General features: G+C 40.3%; 1 protein-coding gene and 1 pseudogene across 3 annotated transcripts in view; both read right to left on the reverse strand.

Moving 5' to 3' along the window:
- The window catches only part of ARMH3 (armadillo like helical domain containing 3), a 175,297-nt gene that overhangs the window by 89,723 nt on the left and 60,863 nt on the right, over window positions 1-24,711 (reverse strand). For all 3 annotated transcript variants that reach the window (XR_006208947.1, XM_042959897.1, XM_042959896.1), the window contains 3 exons: window positions 15,324-15,406; window positions 14,021-14,147; window positions 1,948-2,023 (listed from right to left, as the gene is read on the reverse strand). Coding sequence is in view for 2 of the 3 variants with exons in the window: in XM_042959897.1 (XP_042815831.1) it covers window positions 1,948-2,023; window positions 14,021-14,147; window positions 15,324-15,406 (286 nt within the window). In the remaining variant the exon portion in view is untranslated. The remainder of the gene's footprint in view (window positions 1-1,947; window positions 2,024-14,020; window positions 14,148-15,323; window positions 15,407-24,711) is intronic.
- Window positions 16,238-17,364, reverse strand: LOC102971192 (annotated as a pseudogene).

Consider the following 24,711-nt stretch of genomic DNA (forward strand, 5'->3'; position numbering starts at 1 on the left):
GATACTTCTGACATATACTCCCAAGTGTAATTCATTAGCAACAGTGAAAATGATGTAACTATTCTCTGCAGCAAGTTCATCAAAGAAATGTGAGGAATGAAAGTCAAGGTATAGGCCTGACAGACACTTGCAAAGAAAAGAAAGACGTCATGGTTATAGGCATCTGCTCAAAGTTCAGCCCAATGCTTTCTGGGCTATTCAGAAAAGCACAGGCCAGGGGCGCCTGGGTGGCGCAGTCGGTTGAGCGTCCGACTTCAGCCAGGTCACGATCTCGCGGTCCGTGAGTTCGAGCCCCGCGTCAGGCTCTGGGCTGATGGCTCGGAGCCTGGAGCCTGTTTCCGATTCTGTGTCTCCCTCTCTCTCTGCCCCTCCCCCGTTCATGCTCTGTCTCTCTCTCTGTCCCAAAAATAAATAAAAAACGTTGAAAAAAAAAAAAAAAAATTTAGAAAAGCACAGGCCAAAAGCTTCAATCAGCTATTTGACGGCCCTTGGGAAGAATAAGGACAGTGGCCAAGCCAGAAGCCACTGAAAGGCAAAGCAACAAAGTAGAAGATAAAGCAAGCATAAAGGAATATGATCAAGGAAACAGGTCCCAGATGAAAAGGAGCTGCCTGGAAAGCCTAAGTAAATACATGAATAAATAAACACAACATAAATTATACTGGTATGAACTTCATACTCTAGCCCAGAATCTGGAGCTTCTTTCAAACACCCACATTTGTCATACTGCCCTTGGGTCACAAAGGGATATTTGGGAGAAGGCAGTTTGTAATTCCTGATTCTTATAGAAAATCACATTTATCATAAGCCCTCACTACAGTATCTGGTTTATTTGCTAGGTACGGATATGCATTTGTGAGATTTATAAAACTGTGCTTGCGGCAAAATGTCTCTGGGGTCAGGTAAGGCAGATCAACCTTCAGTGCAATCTTGTTAGCACATCTCACCCCCATGCCCCCTCATTCCAGCTCTCCCAACACACACATTTCACACTTTTCCTTTTGTTCCCAGATGTGCCAAATACTGCTGTAAATCACTAAGGGACATTTTACCTTTAAAAAAGGGAAAGAGAGAGAGAGGAAAAAAGAATAGAAAAGAAAGATACAGAAATAAACACTAAATCCCAGCTCTGTCACATATAAGAATTTATACCAAGTTGTAGACGTGCATTACTATTGCTGGGAATGTCTGGCAAGGCTTACATCTGGAGCTAAATCAAGTTTCCCCATCTGTTGGGTTTGCCTCTTCTACTCAGTGTTAATTTTTCAATTGTTTGCAAGAAAAATTTAATAAATGTTGAGAAAATGGGAAATGATAGGCACAAAGGGAGCGAGGAATGTAAGGAAAGTGAGCTTGAGATTTCATGAAACTGAAAGCACATTCTCTCCATTTACAAACAGCTCACTCCTATGAGTATGTGGTATTTCCTCAAGACCCTAAACCAAACTCCATGCCTGAATCAACTTCATCCAATACATATAGCACTCTGTAATTGCCTTGCTGTTTCATAAGGAAACTAAAATAACTTAGCCCCATGAGCTCCATTTGCCTCTGTTTACCACAAATAGAAAGAGCCATGTAAAGCAAAACGTCAAAGTTCCAGATCCCCATGAGTCATTCACTGAACTCACGGAGGATGGCAGAAAAAATTTTTCAGAGAAAATGGCCTATACACAGAAAACACTTTGGCAACAGCGATGTTTGAAAGGGCTTGCAACCGTCTCTTGGTAAGAAAATTCATAGTACAGCACTGTGAGCTATTTCAATATGACAATATGAAAGTCTCACGCATTCCTACTTTTCTTGATCAAGTACGACATTTCTTCCACTCCTACAGGCATCAGGGTTTAAAATAGCAGTGGTGTTCAACACACTCCACTCAGAAAGGTACAATAAATCTCAAGATGAGCCAAGGAGCTCTGAGAGCGGTAAATTCTCATTCCTTACCTGATATTAACCAATGCATGCGTCACCTTGCTAGCTGCTTCTTTCCATTGGCCTGCATTGGTAGAAAGCCTCAGAACTGTAAGGAAGAAAAGAACAAAGATCTGTCAGATTCCTGGTACAAAATACAAATATGAGGGATAAAGACACATCTCAGAAGAATACTATTAGAATAACCAAATGGAGCCTATACCAAGGTTCTGATTAAAACATCCTCATCTCAGAGAAAAATATAAGGGCTTATTCTCAACTATCTTCACCAGGATTTTTTTCTTCTCTAAATTTTTTTCACTTTCTATCAAAATACTCCTCTTCTACACTGGGTTCCCCTCCATCTACTCCCTACTAACAGGTTTCCATACTTGGTTTTTACATTCGTTTCAAATATACACTGAGGTGGTAATATGAGGCTAACCTGGCTGCCACAGTTACCATTTCCGTATTTGCTGGGGCTGATTCAGTGGAAGTGGCTGGCTGATTAAGTATCCCCTCCTGCTCCATACATATCTTTCTCCCAAAGGTCTAAGCTGGGTCAAACAGAACAAATAATCTTGCTAGATAGAGGATGGTCATGTTTCAATCAAGGAGTAACCTGTTTGGGGCGCCTGGGTGGCTCAGTTGGTTAAGTGTCTGACTTCAGCTCAGGTCATGATCTCACCGTTCAGGAGTTCAAGCCCCGCATTGGGCTCTGTGTTGACAGCTCAGAGCCTGGAGCCAGAACTCTCTCTGACCCTCCACTGCTCATGCGCTCTCTCTCTCTCTCTCTCTCTCAAAAATAAATAAACCTTCAAAAAAAAATTAAAAAAAAAAAAAAAAAGACGTAACCGGTCTTAGCTCTTCTGATTTAACTGTGTGACCTGCAACATGAATCAACAGGAATATTCTTCCCTTTCTGACCAGATTCTATCTCTTTTCCACACTTACCAATAGGAGGAAAGACGATGGAAATATAGAACATCCTCTATCATGCTGAACTTCAGGACCATACAGTACAGTACTGATATAATTTTAGAAAAGAGACAAACCAGTACAACTGCACCTTGAAAGAGCAAGCACATGGTGGGCACTCCACGTACATGTGTTTAATGAAGGAATAGCTAATAAGAGCTAAGGTTTACTATGTGTCAAGAAGTGAACCAACTTAGGTTATATGCAATATAGCAAAGAGATGAGGAAAACGGAGACTCAGAGGAGCCAATTGATCTAAGTACATTCACTTGTATGTAACCAAGCTAGAGTTCAAACCTGGAGGGTATGACTCTAGGGCATGTGTGTATAGTGAGTGGTTATGAGTATTAACCCTGAAGCTAACTGTCAAAAGTCCAGTTCCAGCCCCTGCCATTTATGAGACAATTATAGCAATACTTACAGGGAAGGACTATTGTGAAAATTAAATAAGTTAATATATATAAAGCCTTAGATCAGTGCCTGGCACATAGTAAATGTTATAAGTATTAGCTATTATTATTTAAATAAACTGCTTCCCAAACAAATGAATTAATATATCTGAGATTTTCCCCAAAGAAGGAAAGAGGAGCCTAACAAACATTAAGAAATATGTAATCAATTTGCCCAGGAACTTTGTGTGTTTTTTTTTAAAGATTTACTTATTTTTGAGAGAGAGAGCACAAGTGGGGAAGGGGCAGAGAAGGGGGGACAGAAGATCCAAAGCAGACTGTGTGCTTCAGCAAGACTGATGCAGGGCTCAAACTCACGAATCATGAGATCATGACCTGAGCTGGTCAGATGCTCAACCAACTGAGCCACCCAGGCGCCCCAGCACAGGAACTTGATCCCTGAGTACCATCACTACCTACTCCTGCCCAAGATTCCAGCAAGGAGAGCAGCAGCTCTATCGGAGGGAAGGCCTATGGCTGTAGCAGGGAAAGGAAACTCATCTTGCTGCTCTGCATCTGTTCCAGCAATAGCTCATTTTTATAAATTCATGCAATTTTATGAAAGAGAATATGGAAGCCTTAATAAAACATATTATCAGAACACTGATTTTCTAATTTACAAGATTTAGTGCAGGGGAAGTTGGTATAGTTCCAAGTTAAAGCTCCTCAGTCTGAAATCCAGTTTCACCCAGTGTACATGCAAATTTATTCATGTAATGAACACAACTGTTTCAGCAAGTCAGACGTATCTTTTCCAACTCAACTGTGGAACTAATGAGATAGCTTTGTTTTTCACGAGATCCTCTACTAGATCATAGATTCTCTGATGGTGGGGACCAAAACATATATGGAACTGAGCTGAATCCTCCGCTCTTTATTTCAGAGAGGTATTTAACTCTGTACACGGATTATTTCTCTGTAACATTCTGTCAGCTCTGTTCCTTAGTGAACAAGCGCCAGATGACATCATCAATGCATTTCCTTTGGAAATGCCATAGGCTTTTATATTCTTTTCTAGGTTACCAAATTTAAACACAAAATTATTTCAAAATGCCCTAAAAGCCTCAAGCTAAGGTAATCATTTATGTTGTAAATTATGGTTCACAAAAATAACATATTACACAGCCATTTTAAAAAGAGACGTTAAGTAATAGTAAAAACTGGAAACAACCATAATTTCCATGAAAAGAATAAATAAACTAAACCCACACTATACAAAAAAAAGAGAGAAAGACTTAAGAGAATTACAAAAGAAGGAAAGTATTTTATGACATATAGTTTTAAAAAACATAAAATAGAAGGATAACATGATTACAACTATGTAAAACTATGCATACATGTAGGCTAATATGTAACTATGAAAACAATGGTAGTAGTAGAAAAAAGAGATTGTAAAAGTTTTTAGTTTTTCCATCTTGCTTTTTCTTAAGTATTTGTAATAATCTTTTTTAATAAAAAAAAAAATTCAAAATATGGTATCATTCATTCACGGTTCAGAGCAGCTCCTGTGGAGGGCCTTCCTATTCAGTGGACTTCACTGCAGAAAATTATCATAGGAATATTAAGTGTGTGTCTTTATCAAAAATGTTTCAGTGAGCCTTCCTCTTCCAGCATGACAGGAGAACAAGACATAATCTACCCTCCTACCTTAAATAACAGAACAGTAGATGAAATATATGAAACAACAATCACCAGACACTGGACAACAGGCATACAGAACTGTGATCCCTGAAGGAAAAAAAAAAAAAACAACAAGGTGAGCCCCACTATTACCCCAGCTTCCTGCATGGAGAAGTTTTCTAGCCTGTGGGGCAGGGAGGAGGAACCTAAACACAATCCATAAGTCATGCCAAGCTGAGGACATAGAGATCAACATTTGGAGAGGCCAAGACACCTAGAATTTGTGGGTGAGAGTACTATAGAAGAGGGAGTTTGACAGAGAGCTCTGGAGGTCTACAGAAGGGTCCTCTTACACCTTTAACTGAGTATTGATCCGCATACATGGAAGAGGAAAATACTCAAGGCTGGGCACAAAGAACGAGTGGAAAGAAAAAGAAATTGTAAAGCTCAATTTCACAAATAAAATAATTTGTCTTACCACCACTCATACATGGGTTGTCAGACAGAATCTACAGATGAGTACTGCATTAGTAATGGAGCCAAATTAGTCCATATGAAAGATTGCTCTCAACCTCCCCTGACAACCCTTAAATGCAAACCTAAAAGGATAAAACTGATTCCACATAACGCAACCCCACTCTAAATTTTTTTTTAACGTTTATTCATTTTTGAGAGATGGAGAGAAACAGAGCATGAGTGGGGGAGGGTCAAGAGAAAGAGGGAGACACAGAATCTGAAGCAAGCTCCAGGCTCCAAGATGTCAGCGCAGAGGCCGACGCAGGGCCTCAAACCCATGAACCACGAGATCATGACCTGAGCTGAGGTCACACGCTTAACTGACTGAGCCATTCAGGCGCCCCAAAACAAGCCCATTCTAAATTTTTTTTTTTTTAACGTTTATTTATTTTTGAGACAGAGAGAGACAGAGCATGAACGGGGGAGGGTCAGAGAAAGGGAGACACAGAATCCGAAACAGGCTCCAGGCTCTGAGCTGTCAGCACAGAGCCGGACGCGGGGCTCGAACTCACACACCGCGAGATCATGACCCGAGCCGAAGTCAGACGCTCAACCGACTGAGCCACCCAGGCGAAAACAAGCCCATTCTAAAACAAAGGTTAACATTATATAAAAATATGTCACAAAATCTAGCACTCATAACATTAAAATCACAATGTTCAAAATCCAATTTTAAAATGACCGGGCATTCAAAGAAACAGAAAAACATAAACCATAAGGAGAAAAATCAGTTAACAGAAATAGATCTAAACAGGAAGAAAAATAGCAGAATTAGCAGAAAAGGACATTAAAACAACTATTGTAAATATGCTCCATATTCTCAGGAAGATTGAGGAAAATACAAATACAATGAGGAAAGAAATGGACATATTAAAAAGAAGTCCAAATAGAACTTTTAAGGAAGAAATAAACCTTCTGGAATGCAAACTACACTGGAAAAAATGAACTAAGATTACTGAGATTAATGGCATATTTAAAAAATACAGAAGAGGCATCTAAATTGGGAAGGAAGAAGTAAAGCTATCACTATTTGCAGACATGATACTATATACAGAAACACTAAAGACTCCACCAAAAAACTACTAGAACCAATAAATAAGTTCAGTACAGTAGCAAGATACAAAATTAATATACAGAAATATGCTGTGTTTTCATACACTAATAACTAACAATCAGAAATAGAAATTAAGAAAACAATCTCATTTACAACTGCATCAAAAAGAATAAAATACCTAGGAATAAATTTAACTTAGGAGGTAAAAGACCTGTACTCTAAGAACTCTAAGACACTGATGAAAGAAACTTAAGAGGACACAAATAAATGGAAAGATATACCATGCTCATGGGCTGGAAGAATTAAATCTATTAAAATGTCCATACTACCCAAAGCCATCTACAGATTCAATGCAATCCCTATCCAAATACCAACAGCATTTTTCACAGAAATAGAACAAATAATCATAAAATTTGTATGGAACCACTAAAGACCCTGAATAGCCAAAGCAATCTTGAGAAAGAAGAGCAAACCTGGAGGTATCCTGCCCCCCAGATTTCAACTTTTACTACAAAGCTACAGTGACCAAAACAGCATGGTACTAGCACAAAACAGAGACACAGATCAATGGAACAGAGTAGAGAACTCAGAAATAAATTCACATCTATATGGTCAATTAATCTATGACAATGGAGGCAAAATATACAATGGAGAAGAGACAGTCTCTTTAATAAACGGTGTTGGGAAAACTGGATAGCTAAATGTGAAAGAAAGAAAGAAAGAAAGAAAGAAAGAAAGAAAGAAAGAAAGAGAAAGAAAGTGGACTATTTCCTTACACCACACACAATAAACTCAAAATGGATTAAAGACCAAAATGGAACACCCAAAACCATAAAACTCCTAAAAGAAAATATAGGCAGTACTGATTGGAAGAACAAATATTGCTAAAATGTTGATACTACCCAAAGCAAGATACATATTCAATGAAATCCCTATCAAAATAACACCAGCATTCTTCACAGAGCTAGAACAAACAATCCTAAAATTTGTATGGAACCAGAAAAGACGCCAAATAGCCAAAGCAGTCCTGGAAAAGAAAACACAATCTGGAAGCATCACAATTCCAGACTTCAAGCTGTACTACAAAGCTGTAATCATCAAGACAGTATGGTACTGGCACAAAAACAGATAGATAGATCAATATAACAGAATAGGGAACCCAGAAATGGACCTACAAACATATGGCCAACTAATCTTTGACAAAGCAGGAAAGAATATCCAATGGAAAAAAGACAATCTCTTCACCAAAAGGTATTGGGAAAACTGGACAAGCAGAAAAATGAACCTGGACCACTTTCTTACATCATACACAAAAATAAACTCAAAATGGATGAAAGACCTAAACGTAAGAAAGGAAGCCATCAAAATCCTAGAGGAGAAAAAAGGCAAAAACTTCTTTGACCTCGGCTGCAGCAATTTCTTACTTGACAGGTTTCCAAAAGCAAGGGAAATAAAAGCAAAAATGAACTATTGGGACCTCATCAAGATAAAAAGCTTCTGCACAGCAAAGGAAACAGTCAACAAAACTAAAAGGCAACCGACAGAATGGAAGAAGATATTTGCAAATGACATATCTGATAAAGGGTTAGTATCAAAAATCTATAAAGAACTTACCAAACTCAACACCTGAAAAATGAATAATCCAGTGAAGAAATGGGCAGAAGATATGAATAGAAATTCTTCCAAAGAAGACATCCAAATGGCTAACGGACACATGAAAAGATGCTCAACACCGCTCATCATCAGGGAAATATACATCAAAACTACATTGAGATACCACCTCATACCAGTCAGAGTGGCTAAAATTAACAACTCAGGAACAACAGATATTGGCAAGGATATGAAGAAAGGGAAACCCTCTTGCATTGCTGGTGGGAATGCAACTGGTACAGCCACTCTGGAAAACAGTGTGGAGGTTCCTCAAAAAATTAAAGATTGAATTACCCTATGACCCAGCAATAGCACTAATAGGAATTTATCCAAAGGATACAGGAGTGCTAATTCAAAGGGGCACATATACCCCAAGGTTTACAGCAGCACTATCAACAATAGTCAAATTATGGAAAGAGACCAAGCGTCCAGCAACTGGTAAATGAATAAGGAGATGTGATACACAAGCGCGCACACACACACACACACACACACACACACAGGAATACTACTTGGCAATGAAAAAGAATGAAATCTTGCCATTTGCAATGTGGATAGAACTGGAGGGTATTATGCTAAGTGAAATAATTCAGCCAGAGAAAGACAGATATCATATGTTTTCCCTCATATGCAGAAGTTGAGAAACTTAACAAAAACCATGGGGGAAGGGAAAGAAAAAAAAATATATAGTTACAAACAGAGAGGGATGCAAACCATAGGAGACTTTTAAATACAGAGAACAAACCGAGGGTGGAAGGGAGTGTGGGGGGGGGGCAGGGCAAATGGGTGATAGGCATTGAGGAGGGCACTTGTTGGGATGAGCACTGGGTGTTTTATGCAAGTGATGAATCATGGGAATGTACTCCTGAAGGCAAGAGCACATTGTATACATACAATGTATGTTAACTAACTTGACAATAAATTATATATAAAATTTTTTTTAATAAATAAATAAAACCCACATAAGTGATAAAGGACTAGTAGGCAAAATATACAAAGAAATCTCACATCTCAAAAATAAAAAAACAACCAATTCTCCTTATAGAAGAACTCTAGGGGCGCCTAGGTGGCTGAGTCGGTTAAGCATTCGACTTCGGCCCAGGTCACAATCTCATGGTTCACAAGTTTGAGCCTGGCCTCGGGTTCTGTGCTGACAGCTCAGAGCCTGGAGCCTGCTTCAGATTCTGGGTCTCCCTCTCTCTCTACCCCTCCCCCACTTGTACTCTCTCCCTCTCTCAAAAATAAAAAAACATTAATTTTTTTTTTTTTTAAAGAACTCTAAATAATTTATGGAGATCCTCTCTCCCCTCAAGGAGGTGGAGCTTAACCTCCCCACAGCTAATACCAACTTTAGTGCTAACTGCATTTACTGACTTGCTTCCGAAGAAAAGAGTACGGAAAGGGAGGAAAAACCACAACTATGCACCAGAGAAACTTTGCAAACACTACCCTAACCAAGTGATAAAGGTTAATATCACCAGTGAGAAGTCATGTTGATAATATACACCCAAATGTAATGAAAAGACCACCTGACTTTGTGGCATTCTTCCTCAAAACCTAGAACCCCAGTCTAACCCTGAGTAAATCATGAGACAAACCTAAACTGAGGAAGATTCTCCTCAAAACTGTCAAGGTCATGAAAAACAAGGAAACACCAAGAAACTATCAGACAAGAAGAGACTAAAGAGACATTAGGACTAAATGTAACATGGATGGAATCCTGGAATGCAAAAGGGACATTAGAGGAAAAATCAGAATCCAAATAAAGTCTAGGGTTCAGTGTGTGTGTGTGTGTATGTGTGTGTGTGTATGTGTGTGTGTGTGTGTGTTAAGAAAACACATATCATAAAACTTACCATCTTAACCATTTTTAAATGTATTGTTCAATAGTGTTAAGTATACTTACATTGTTAAAAACAGGTCTCCAGAACCTTTTTATCTTGCAGAACTGAAGCTCTATACCTATTAAACAACTCCTTTTGCACCCTCCCCCCATCCCTTGGTAACCACCATTCTCCTTTTTTTTTTTTCAAGTTTACTTATTTATTTTGAAACACAGAGAAAGAACGTGAGGAGGAAGAAAGGTAGAGAGAGGGAGAAAGAGAGAATTTCAAGCAGGCTCTGTGCCATCAGCACAGAGCCCAATGTGGGGCTTGAACCCACGAATCGTGAGATCATGACCTGAGCCTAGATCCAGAGTCAGATGCTCAACCGACTGAGCCACCCAGGTGCCCCTCTACTTTCTGTATCTATGAATTTGACTACCTTAGATATCTCACATAAGTGGGACCACACAGTATTGTCCTTTTGTGACTGGCTGGTTTCACTTAGCATGATGCTCTCAATGCTCATCCACACTGTAGAATGTAACAGATTTCTTTCCTTTTTAAGGGTGCACAGTATTCCATAAAATGTATATGCCACATTTTATTTATCCATTCATCCATTAATGGATGTCTGGGTTGCTTTTATCTCTTGGCTATGGTGACTAGTGCTGCTATGAACATGGGTATGCAATGTTTTTTTAAATGGACAAAAGGTCTTCAAAACTAAAGAATATGGCAAAAAGAAACAGGAAAGATGATCAACCTCATTATTCATTAGGGAAATGCAAATTAAAACCATAAAGAGATATTGCCACACACCTGTAAGAAGCCAAAAACAACCAACCAAACAGACAAACCAGTACTGATTAGGATATGGAATGACTGTAACTCTTGCATATTGCTGAGGGGAATGTAAAATAGGTCATCTCTTTGGAAAACAGTTTGGTGTTTTCTTTATAAGAAACATATACTTGGGGCCTGGGTGGCTCAGTCGGTGGAGCGTCCAACTTCAGCTCAGGTCATGATCTCACTGCTCGTGAGCGAGCCCTGCGTTGGGCTCTGTGCTGACAGCTCAGAGTCTGGAGCCTACTTCGGATTCTGTGTCTCCCTCTCTATGCCCCTCCCCTGCTTGCACTCTGTCTCTCTCTCAAAAACAAATAAACATTAAAAAATTAAAAAAAAAAAAAAAAAAAGTCAGGATGCCCAACCAACTGGGTTGAGCACCCCATTTAAAAAAAAAAAGAAACATATACTTAACCATGATAGCCAAAAATCCATTCAGAGGTATGTCACCAAGTGAAATAAAAGCTTGTGTTCATATAAAACCCTGTACAATAATGTTTACAGGAGCTTTATTCATAATCGCTAAAATCTGGAACCTCTCAATGTCCTTCAACCTAGAAATGGATAAATCAAGCTGGCATAGTCTTACAATGGGATTTATTCTATGATAAAAAGGAATAAACTACTGATATATGCATCAACATAGATGAATTTCAAATGAATTACTGTGTAAAAGAAGCCAGACCCAAAAGACTATATGACCTCATCTTTGGGTTATTTTTGAAAGAGCAAAACTATGAAAAAAAAAACAAAAAACAAAAAACCCCACAAAACTCTGGGGTCAGGGAACAGGTTAGTGGCTACTACAGGTTTAGGATGAGTGAAGGAGCTGACCTCACAAGAGCACAAGAGAACTTTCTGGGATGATGACACTCTTTCACATCTTCATTTTTTTGTGATAATTATGCTTCCACACAGTTGTCAAAACTCAGAACTATACATTAAAAAGGGTGCATTTTACTATATATGGAAGTATACCTTTAAAAACCTGACTTAAAAAACTAAATGTTTTTTCATCATACTTTACATAAAATGGAAAGCACTGAAACATGCTCTGTTTGTTGTATTTCATTTAGTGAAATTTCTCATTTTCCTATTTGCGCTCACCTGGTTAACATTTTAATTCCCTTGTCAGATGTGAGCATGCCCAGATATCTCCTCTTATCTTGTTGCTGTAGCTACAAAGGCTTACCTCATTTGACTGTGCACATGGCCCAGCTGAGTAGGTATGTCAGGCTTCTATAAAATATCTCCCCCACTCCAACTCTCCTTCCTTTCCTCACTGAAAGACATCTTTATTCATCTATTAATGGTTGCTAAGACCTCTGGGGCAGCTTTTCACCCTCAGAAAATTCCAAATTCTTGAAAACAAGGATATAGATAAAGCTGGGCGGATGCAAACCCCACAAGGAACACTGAGCACATTTGACAATAGGAAGTCTGCTAGAGGGTTCTCATAGAACACTTAATAGCTCCTAAAAAAAAAAAAAAAAAAAAAGACCATGTGTCTTGATGCGACAACTGGAACTTGTTATCCTCAGGGGAACTGACCTGATGCTAAAGCTGTTATTCTGAGAATAAGAGAGGAGAAACAGAAAACACCTGGTCCTTGCAAACACTGAGCAATGGATCACACCTTTCCGGAGTTGTCATTCCTTAGAATTCTTGCCAGGTGAAATAATCTTCCTATTGTTTAAGGTAGTTTAAGTCAGTTTTTGATACTTGCAGTTGAAAACATCCTACTGATACAAGGCCTTACTTCCACTGCCAAAGACATCACGGCAAAGCTATACACGCCTCTCAAAAGTTTTCCTCTACTGCTCTAAAAAATAAAATATATTACAAAAAATTTTGCTCCTCCTGGGCAATCCTTCTTTTCTACTGTTTGCTTCTACTCTTTCTCCTAGTACTTGTTCCAAACCCCCTCTAGTTTTCTCAAGATATGAGAGTTTTCACAAATAGTCTCAACAAAAGGGATAAAGCAAACCAATCTGTAGTGACAGGAAGCAGATCGGTGGTTGCACAGAGACAGAAAGCAAGGGATAAGGGTGGTAAGAGGTGGCAGGAGGGACATACAGGGATATAGGGAAACTTTTGGTAAATGACAGATATGTTCATTATCTTGTTTTTTCCTTTTTTTTTTTTTTAATGTTTATTTATTTTTTGAGAGAGAGACAGACATAGAGTGCAAGAGGGGAAGGGGCAGAGAAAAAGGGAGACACAGAATATAAAGCAGGCTCCAGGCTCTGAGCTGTCAGCACAGGGCCCGATGCAGGGCTCAAACTCATGAACCGCAAGATCATGACCTGAGCCAAAGTTGGACGTTTAACCGCCTGAGCCATCCAGGTGCCCCAGATATGTTCATTATCTTGATTGTAGTGATAGCTTCAGGTACATATATGTATGTCAAAACTCATCAATTATTGTATACTTTCAACACGTGCAGTTTATTATATATCAATTCTACCTTAATAAAGCTAGTAAATTAGATTTTTGGGTTTTTTTTTAAATAGCTTTAGCGAAGGGCTTTCTGCTTCTGTGCAATCTATAGAAACCTTTCCTAACCTTTCCAACTCCAGGTAGGTCTGACTAGACTCTTCACTCAAATTGACAGGGATACAAGTCCTCTTTCAGAAATAAGTTATATTTACTATGGCCGCAGAGTAAATTTTCATTGAGCCAATCACCAAAAGGTTTGCAAGAGCGATTTTTATCTAATGCCCACTTCCTCTTGTATGTTATGCTAAAAATACATAGGTACATTAAAACTCTTTAAAATCCTGTACCTTCTCAAATCACACAATGTTCCTTTGGGATTCAAGCTCTTCTATTTATGCTGTCAATTTCCACCCACTCTTTCACTCCCATCTCACTAACAATCACTAAATCCACAGGCCTCCCTATTCTCTCTCCCTCTCTCTCTCTCTCTCTCATAAACATAAGGGCTACAGGGCTGCTAACCAGCTTTCTACTGCAATCAGCCTTGAGTGCCTAAAAGCAAAGAACTGCACGTACAACTTCCTATTTACTGAGAAGAGAAGACTTCTGTATTTCTATGCCAAGCAGGGCACCAAGCAACCAGAAGAAAATCTTTGATAGTTTTTTTTCCTCTTACATGCCAAAAACCACAGCTGACAGAGAGAGGAGAACAAAAAGAAAAGACAGCTTACCCATAGAGTAGAGGTTGTCAAAGCTCTGGTGCATGCGGATAATCTCGTAGTAGAGTTCATCATAGCTGCTGGGAGTGGGCAGGAATGTGTCGCCGTATGTGATAAACATATTAAACAGGTTCACAATCTAAAAAAGAAGCAAAAGCCCATACACAGGCATCAAGCTATGAAGACCAGAATGGTATTATCAGTAATATGCTGTAGTCAGTTCTTACTGGCTCATAAGAACAAGAACTGACTGTTACATTTTCAGAAATTTTGTGAGCTGGTTGTTTAACAAAGCCATTATTAAAAATGAACATATAAACTTACATTTCAATAAATTATATTAAAATGAAGGTAATACTCAAACTCACAACTTCCTAATTACTTTCTATCTTTTAGTATTATGTTCTTGAAATTCATTTACAACTCTTATACCTGTGTGGTAGGAATATCATAGAATGGTGTATTATTGATCATCTCCCCAACTCTGCATTCAACAATGTCACATAGTTAGCTTGAAACTGGCCATGGTGAGAGTAGTTTTACCACAGAAATCCACAAATGCTACAAAAATCAGGGCTTCCTCCCCGCCCACATGTTAAACATTTATGAACATACTGGATAATATCCTAAAAAGATAGTCAAAAGGCACAATGCCCTCCTTCTACCCCAAATAACTAGTCTGATAAACAGGAATATGTAATGTTCCTCTGAAACCAAGTACAGCCATGATGGAACCACTCATCTGGCTGGGACACCTCTCCAGGCTTTGCTCTGTATCAACACAGAGACTACAGCAGTCTAGTAGTCTCTCACCTGGGACCAAGGCTCACAGAGACTGACCCATACCTGCCCCTGCCAGACAATATACTCTCATGAAAAAGAGTCTCAAGTTTTCCAAAGACATAGGTGAGAGTGGGAAGAGTGGGGAGCACCAGTCTAGAACGTCTAACCCAAAAGGAAAATAAAGGCCTGGCTCCGCCGGTGGCTCAGTCCCCATAATACCAGCTCCTATTTCAAACTGGCCCATCTCGATTTTAGGATGTGGCTTCAGAAAAAAGGAAAAAAAAATTTTTTTAATTTAAGTACAATTGACACACATTACATTAGTTTCAGGTGTATAATACAGGGATTCAACAAGTCTATACGTTGTGCTGTGCTCACTGCAAGTGTAGTGACCACCTGTCACCATGTAACACTATTACAACACCAACGACTATATTCCCTATACTGTACCTTTTATCTCCATGACTTAATCTTTCCATAACTAGAAGCCCGTATCTCCCATTCCCCTTAAGAAATATTTTTTGTTACTCACCATAAGGGCTAATGTAAAAATGTTGTGTTTGGCCAAAAGTACGGTCTCATTTGACATAAGGAACTTCAGCAAATTTATCAAGGCTTAAAAAAAAAAAAAATCAACAAGCTATTCAAAGAATAATCAATAAAGTTAAATGAAAGCAATGAAAATACACTTAATTCTAAGAAATCCAAACAGGTCTAGAATGAGTAAGTCACAGCTACCAAGAACTTTTTTTTTTTTTTTAATTTTTTTTTTCAACGTTTTTTATTTATTTTTGGGACAGAGAGAGACAGAGCATGAACGGGGGAGGGGCAGAGAGAGAGGGAGACACAGAATCGGAAACAGGCTCCAGGCTCTGAGCCATCAGCCCAGAGCCCGACGCGGGGCTCGAACTCACGGACCGCGAGATCGTGACCTGGCTGAAGTCAGACGCTTAACCGACTGCGCCACCCAGGCGCCCCAAGAACTTTTTAAAAACAGGTAAGGTAGGGGTGCTTGGGTGGCTCAGTTGGTTAAGCATCTGAATCTCGGTTTCTGTTCAGGTCATGATCTCATGATTCATGAGATCAAACCCCATGTCAGGCTCTATGCTGACAGCACAGAGCCTGCTTTTGATTTTCTCTCTCCTCTCTCTGCCCCTCACCTGCTCACACACACATACTCTCTGAAAATAAATAAATAAACTTTAATGAAATAAATAAAAGCAGGTAAGGGAGATATATTTGAAGCAAGCACTGATCTTCCCAAGCACATATCTGCTTATCTGCCCATAGAAGGTTTCTAAAAATCTACTTCTTTGTGCCATTTTTTTTTTGGATACCATTAATTTATTATAAAACAGAAACATGAAAATTATTTACATGATGAAATATTTAACAACTTTACTGTAATGGCAGCTTCACTTGATGCCGTTTCAAAAATGATTTTTTTCAGTCTACATACTTTCCAAGAATGTTACCATCTCTAAATAAGAAATAATCCTTGTCATCTAGAACTACTTTAGTGCCTCCATATTCTGAAAGAACTTGGTCTCCAACTTCCTAGTTGGATCTCTAACTAGTTGAATCTCTCCAGCCTTCCCTTTAGAGCCGGATCTAACAGCTACCACTGTTGCTTGCAATACTTCTCCTGGAGATTGTTCTGGAAGTATAATGCCTCCATTGGTTACAGTTTTGGTTGCCCTCCTTTCAACTAAAACTCAAAGGGAAGGAAACTTTCTAAAGGCCTGTCCTGCTGTGACTCCGGGCACCGCAGTGCGTACTCTGCTCCGGAGCTGCCACGTCTCAAGAAGACCCACAGTCTCACCTCTTCGTGCAACTTCTTAAATAGCAAGTAAGCTTGCAAATCTGACTATAAAAAGGACATCTTAGTATTCCAGATTTACTTACCACATTTGCTCAATTTATAGATTAAAATGAAGATCCCCCTCTCACCCTACGTGGCTAGCATGTCACGTCACTAAGTTTTAGTTATACATTTGTTTCAAACACCATGGTTAAGAGGGACATCTTTCAATTCTAACTGGTCACCAGAAATGCCAACGATATTGGACTTCAGCTCTAGATAAGAAAACAGCTCGTGAAGAGAAAAAAAAAAAAAGCCCTTAACTATTCAAACAAAAGTACAACTTGCTCTGTCCTCTCTCAACCATGACAACATTTACCTAAAAGGTCCCCTTTCTGTCTGGTAATTCTTAATGAGGATTAAAACCCAAGCAATCTCAGCTAAAAGACTGACTGTTAAGTCTCTAGCTTAACATGTAGGTATAAAGACATTTTTGCAAATAAATATTAAGCATAAATCACCAGTCGCCTTGTACTTTTTCACCCGTAATCACGAAATAAATCCTACTTCTGTGCCCATCATGACTACTGTCCCTGTACCTACCTCCCCTACTTGATGGGAAACCTTACAGAAGGAGCTCAGCAGCTGCAAGCAATCGGCGGTCCTTCTGTCTTCTCCCCCTCAAGCCTCTCTACTCCCACAGATATAAAAAAAGGCTTGACCTCTCCTTTTCTAAGACCATACCTGCTTCTTTGCCAGCAAAGAAGCCCATTCTCCCATGCTGTCTGAGCTTTGTGTGAAGTTTACTACCCCTCGAGAAAAGATGTTAGCTTTGATTTGAAACAGCAGGCAATGATGAGTAGGAGTAAGACTCTCCAGACACTTGCCACCTGCCACACAACACCCCTTACTCTCAACCTCTGAAATCACAGGTACAGTAAAGAAACAGCAGGCAAGGAAAAGTACAAGAGCCTGTCTACGTTCCGTTTCTAAAGCCTGAATCTTCCCCTCAAATAGCAAAAAAGCCTTGCTAGAGATGAAGGTGATAGGCATCCTCATTTATGAACTCTTCACCCTTACACTGACTCCAGTTCTCGGAGATTTCATAATGGAAAGGCAAATGACAGGCAGGTGGCCCTTTTGATGTCGTCTGTTAACAAGCAATCTGTTGGACTAGACCCAAAAAAAGCTCCATAGGAGCCCATTCTAGATCACACAACCTGCTTAACTCCTACCAGGAGCTCAGAGAATGAAGGGGTCTAGCTGAAATCCACATAAAAATGACTAAGCTAGCCCAAACATCTATCTTCAATGAAGATCATCTTGCTGAGTTCTTTAAGGATTGCCCACACCACTCCCTACCCCCAGAGCTCGGACAAGCCCTGTTAATGGATAAATCACCTGACAATCAGACTCTATAAATTCACAAGAGACAAGAGAAAAGGATGGGTAGAGCACCTGGCACTCCACAAAACATAATGGTTGGAGAGAGACAAAGCAGCTTTTGCACACATCCAATCAACGAGGACTTTTGTCCCCAACACACACAGCAAAAAGATGCAGCCTCAGCAGTGGTTATGTGGTAATTAAGGGGCAGAAAACCTGGAGAAAAGGAAGTGGGAACAATGATTTATTGCTTCTCTGCTGGACTACAGCTAGTCTTGATCTCTGGGATTCAGAGCCAGGGATGACAAAGTGATAATAAATACAAGGGGAGGAAGAGAGCAATTCTGCCACAGACCAAGAGGCACCCTGTGTCCCAACTACCACAGACATCAGTGGAGCCAAACAGCACTGAGAAGGAGAATCCAGCACTGCGATACTGTCAGCACCAGGGAGAACCCGCATTCTACCCCTGATAATTCAAGCAGACCCCGACCTGACCCCACATCCCAAAAAGGCCAGGTCTTCTCACCTGGAAGTAGTCATTCTCTAGAGGAAATTTAATAGGCAGAGAAAATGAACAAAGCAACCTTAAAATTGGCTCCCACAAATCTCTGACATCAGGGACCACAATTCCTCAAGAGGGAATGCCCCAACCTCCCGTGGAATAGTGGTTTCTTTCTCCTTCATCATCGCCCTGACTTTGCACTCACTCTGTCAACTGTGTGGTGTCCCCTACAACACACACATGGTGTGCTATCCTCTGACCTGATGTGGTGGGAGTTTTAAGTCTGTGAGGTTTCTTTTTTTTTTTTAATGTTTTTATTTATTTTAGAGACAGAGAATGAGCAGGGGAGGGGCAGAGAGAGAGGGAGACACAGAATCTGAAGCAGGCTCCAGACTCCCAAGCTGTCAGCCCAGAGCCTGACGCAGGGCTCGAACTCACAGACTGTGAGATCATGACCTGAGCTGAAGTCGGCCGCTTAACCGAATGAGCCGCCCAGGCGCCCCTGTGAGCTTTCAATATAGTTGATTTTTGGAACTAGAAAGGACCCTGGAGATCATGAATCCAGTTCCCTTGTTTTTGGATAAGAAAACACTTCCTCCCCTCCCCACCCACCCACCCCAAGGAGCTAGTGACTAAGCTGGGACTAAAACCTGGGCTGTGGTTTAGTGTTCTTTCTGCCATTCCATTAAAATTAAATAAAGGTGGATTAAATAAACTCCAAATGGAGTTTTATGTTAAAGGAAAAGACACTTACCTATAAATGGTGTGCTTAGATTTGCTGACTACACTGTTCCCAACACTTCTCTAGACTCTGGTTTATAACTTTCTCTACCTACTCGCTATTCCAGGTTATTTTCACATTTTTGGTCCACTTTTTCTCTTGGTCCTGAGCTACTTATTAGAGTACAGGTGTTTAATACCTCATTATTACCTCTCTACTGTCCATTTGCAACACTAAGACTCCCAAGCAGCTTCTCTCAGCATCAAACGCCTTAGCAGGACCTCTGTATCTGCTCTCATTGTTCTCTACAGCTCACCTCTCACACACCTCTATCCCCTCTTCTCTGTTTCTGCTTCCTTTGTAGTATCTTGAAAAAGAAAGAAAGAAAGAAAGAAAGAAAGAAAGAAAGAAAGAAAGAAAGAAAGAAAGAAAGAAAGAAAGACGGGAAGAAAGACGGAAAGAAAGACGGAAAGAAGGAAGGAAGCCAGCATGCAGGGGGACGGAAGGGGAAGAAGAAAGAGAGAGAGGAAAGGGAGAAACATCACTGTCAACTAAAACTGTGCCTATACCCCTCACTCCTCACTCAGCTCTGCCCCCTTTAAAATTAAATACTGAACATGGAATGTGATTGGATCTGGATTTTAAAGGGAGCCAAGATCCCCTTTCTTTATGCAAAATCAGAACAGACACAAAACAAAACAAAACAAAAACACTGTTATAAATAATTAGCAGCCAGGCTTATTCATAAGCTGTTATGGTATAGAGTTATGCACAGGATTTAACTGCAGACCAAAGAAGAGAACAGCTTGATGTCATCCAGGGACAGGTTCAAGGACAGTAGAGAACTGGTACTCGGGATCTCAGTGCCAACACAGAAGTAGCACAGAGCTCATGCTGGCTGGCTCCTGGTTCACCACTCTTCACACACATACACATATTTTTAGAAAACTGCCCTTTATATCTATCCACTTGTCTACTTGGTGTCGTGTGGGCACATGACCAGCCAAACTGTTCCACAGACAGTCACAGAAGTAGCAGTACATAGAGAGAAGAGTTAAGATAACTATAAAAGATAAGGGGTTGGTTGTATAAACATAGCGTTGTTAATTAGTCTTTGTAAGAGTTTGGTATCAAGTACATGTTGTAGTCATTGTGGAGATAAGAGGGGCAGGATGTACTTAAAAAAATTTAACCTTTTAGTTTATCATGTTTCCATCTTTTTAAGGTTTTTATTTATTTATTTTGAGAGAGAGAGGGACAGCAGGGGAGGGGCAGAAAGAGAGGAAGAGAGAATCCCAAGCAGTCTCCGTGCTGTCAGCGCAGAGCCCAACGTGGGGCTTGAACCCCTGAACCATGAGATCATGACCTGAGCTGAAACCAAGAGTCAGGTACTCAACCAACTGAGTCACCCAGGTGCCCCCATGTTTCCATTTTTTAAACAAATAGTTTTTGAAGGGGGAGAAGAGACTACACCACTCTTCCTTACCAGAGACTTGACCCTTAGTCTAAGACATTTCCAAAGAAGAAGGGCCCACGTTATAATAACTCAACACTGTGTAAATAGTTTTGCCCATTTGAAGAGCAATGGCTGCTCATCCCCACAAAACAGAAGGGCACAGCTTTTAGATGCAAAGTGAAAAAAGTCAGTCACAAAAGATAAATACTAAATGATTCAATTTATATGAGGTACCCAGGTTGGGCAATTTACGGAGACAGAAGGTAGAATGGTGGTTGCCAGGAGTGGGGGAGGGAGAAATATAGAGTTATTATTTAATGGGTACAGAGAGTTTCAGTTTGGGAAGATGAAAAAAATTCTGGAGATGGAAGGTGGAGATGTTTGCAACAATGATGTGAATGTACTTAATGCCACTGAATCACACACTTAAAAATGGTAAATTTTATGTTATGTATGTTTTACTAATTAAAAGCAAATAAAAGGTCAATGTTTTTCTTTCCACCAACACAAGCATGAGCCCTACAAACACCCATCCAAACTTTCTATGTACTCAGCATAAGGGACCAGCTACACTTGACATCACAATACATATATATAGTATGGAGTACCCAGCCAAGCATGCAAAGATGTTTCCTCTTTGATGGGTTAAAGAAAAAGAGCCAAATATACACAATCAACAGAAAACCATGGACTCTTCGGCAGGAATGAAAAGTCAAAATGAATCCTGAGTAGCCTTCAAGATAACACTATGGCAGTCTCCAGAATAATGATCAAAGTTCACAATCAAAGCTACCAATGCACTTAAGTACCAACAATATTCTAGGAAATCCTCAGGAATCCTGGATTAGACTCCTAATCTTTGCTAACACTACAAAAGGAGGATCCAGATACCTGGCTCCAAAAACTCTTAACCTACACAGAGTGGAAAAATAGAGAAGTTACGTCAGTGAAATACTTGAGGTATTATATTACACATCCTATATGTTTTAGCTGTAGGGAAATGGGTGCTCCATACACGCTTGTTTCTTCATTGGAAAGTCTTTTCCACCAGGCACTTTGAAAACTTTGTTTCCGGGCTCTTTTTCAGGAACTACAAATTGGCTGCAACTGCTGCCTCTTTTAACTCTACTAGAGGGGCCTGTCAGTCTCACACTTAGTTTTGGCCCAAGCTCCCTCCCTTGGGGAGTCTTGTGCATCAAGTATGGCAACAGTGCACTGAAGTTCTGACTTCTGTGTGAGACACATGTGGAATATAGGAGAGTGTACAGGTTCTGGGACTATCCACCTGAGAATCCTGCCACTGCACACAGGCCTCTCCCACCCCACAAGGAACCTGGTTTGCAGAGCTGCTCCTAACATCAATGTACCCCACATAATGAGGACTTGCCCAGATTTTTCCCTAAACTGCTTTGAATTCAAGGAGAGAGTAGCAGCAAACTGTGTTGTCATGTAGAAGAGTAGAATGAATAATGGATACGGGAACTTCTCCAGGACTACAACCTGTCCCCCACATTGAGGTAAACCAGGTGCAGAGAACAAGCCAACTACAGGAAGACACAATGAAGTGGTAGCTCAGATGCCTGCCTCAGAGAAGCAGAGGGGAGGTTTAATCACAAAACCAAGTGAATGAGATTTAAATAATATTAAAAACAGGAAGGAGACAGAGAGCCTCTAGCAGAGTACAAATAAATGTCTCAAAAGAATCAGGTCAGAGAGCTCTCTGCCTGTTTGAATAGCTTAAACATACTATGAGAAAAAAAGAGATAGAAAGCAAAGACAAGACTCAACGAGGCCCTATTTTCTGGCCTGGCCTGGAGTTAGGATGAGACTCCACAGATCCAAATCAAGCCAGGTTCATTTGGGGAAATGGGTAATTTCACAGTGACTGATAAAAGAGCAATATTAGCATCTCACTTGCTTAGAAGAAAGGCAGAGGAACTCCAAGGACAGGCTAGAAATAGCACTAGTGTAACAAGCCAATGCCTCCAAAACCCCAGAGGCACTATAAACTCTAGCCAATTCCACCATCTCTGGACAAAATCACCGATTACCCAAGGACACTGCCAAGAATCAGCAGGCTCACTGTCAATGAGCAAAGTGGCACCGGAAGGACTTAGAACCCAATACCTACCAACAGAATAATTTTAAAATACACCAGGTGGCCTCTCAGAATATTGGCATCTGTCTGGCTGCAAACCCAAGCACCTCACTAAAAGAGGCCAATGAATCAAACAAGAGAATGAAATGGCTTTGGTTGTGCCTTATGAGCCTCTCCAGGTGAACAGAACACAAAAGTTAGTATATCCAGTGGGAGGATTCTGGGAAGACAGCACAGTAGAAAGTACCAGGAAACTCTCTCCCTACCTAGACAGTAACTGCAGTAGCAGAATTTGTCTGATGTTAACTACTGTGGAACTCTGAAGTCTGGTAGAAGTTGGCAACTTCTGGGGAAGACCTGGATGGTAAGTTTTGGTTAATTTTGGGCAATCTGAGCTCTTAGCACAGAAGCAGCTGTCCATCCCCCACTTGCTCCCCACCAGCCATGTGGCAAGCAGCTATGCACTTGGTCCTGCAGCAGTCTATAGGAGCTAAGGTGGGCAAAAAGGACCCTGTCCTCCAAATACTGGGGATCTGTGCTCTGATAGCTGATTGTTGCTTCTGATTACAGAGATGCAGAGAAAGCAGGCAGCCATTATTGTTGTACCTCCCCTCACTGATGGGCAAGCCCTGCCCCATGCAGATAAATTACATCCACAAGATTTAAAGGGCCAAGTGCCCCTTTTTTCTCCACCTTCATTTCTTTGTCTTTCTCCTTTTGGGAGCCAGACATTAAAGACCAGAACATTCAAAAACAATCACATAGGGACACATGGGGGACTCAGTCAGTTGAGTGTCCAACTCTTGATTTCAGCTCAGGTCATGATCTCACGGTTTGGTTCAGGGGACTGAGCCCCATATCAGGCTCAGCATGTAGCCTGACTGGGATTCTCTCGCTCCCTCTCTCCCTGCTCCTCCCCCGCTCATGCTCTCTCTCGCTCACTCTCTCAAAATAAATAAATAAACTTAAAAAAGTAAAACAACTGCATATACAGGGAAAATTAAAAAGTGACTGCACATGCCCAAGAAAAGTCTCAGAAGAGGGTGAAGAAGACATAATGTTTATACTCGGGCTGATCCTGGGCAGAAGCAAGCTACAAAAATAAAAATAAAAATAATAAACAAAAATAGTAACAACCAAAAATGCCAAGTCTGAGGGAGAATCTGATTTCTTAAACCTGAGGACATTATAGTTAGTGAAATAAGCCAGTCACAAAAAGACAAACACTGTAGGATTTCACTTAGTTGGGGTGCTTAGTGTAATCAAAATCATAAAGACAGAAAGTAGAATGCTGGTTGCCAGGGGCTGGCAAAGGAAAGAATGGAGAGTTCTAGTTTAATAGGCATCGAGTTTTCGTTTTACAAGATGAAAAGAGTTATGGGAATAGATGGTGGTGATGGCTACACAACAATGTGAACATTTAGCATCACTGAACTGTACATTTAAAAAGTTAAGATGGTAAGCATTATGTGACTTTACCACAATAAGAAAAAAAAAGTACATCAATAGGCTGCACAGCTGAAGACTCCACAGTCCTCCAGATGAACTGGGAAAAAGAACAAATCCTCTCTTTATCATTTTTTTAAACTTTTATTTAAGTAAGCTCTACACTCATGACCCCGAGATCTCCACACTCGTGACCCCGAGATCAAGAGTGGCATGCTCTTCTGACTAAGCCAGGCCAGGCACCCCTACAAATCTTTTCTGGAAGTGGAAATTAGGTTCTATCTTACGTTTTCCTTGCTGCTGAAGTGTAGTCTGCTTAGAAGGGAAAATAAGGTTCTCAACTATCTCCAAGTCTCCGTTTACTTGGGGACACTGCAATTCTTCCAGTTACCACACACCCTCTTCTTTACCATGAAAATGAGCCCTTAGGTGAAAGTTCCCAGATGGAACTCAGACTCTGGGAAATGCAGGATCCCATCCACCTCATTCCTGTGCAGCCACCTGTAA

Source organism: Panthera tigris, chromosome D2 (assembly GCF_018350195.1).
Source record: "Panthera tigris isolate Pti1 chromosome D2, P.tigris_Pti1_mat1.1, whole genome shotgun sequence".
NCBI lineage: Eukaryota > Metazoa > Chordata > Mammalia > Carnivora > Felidae > Panthera > Panthera tigris.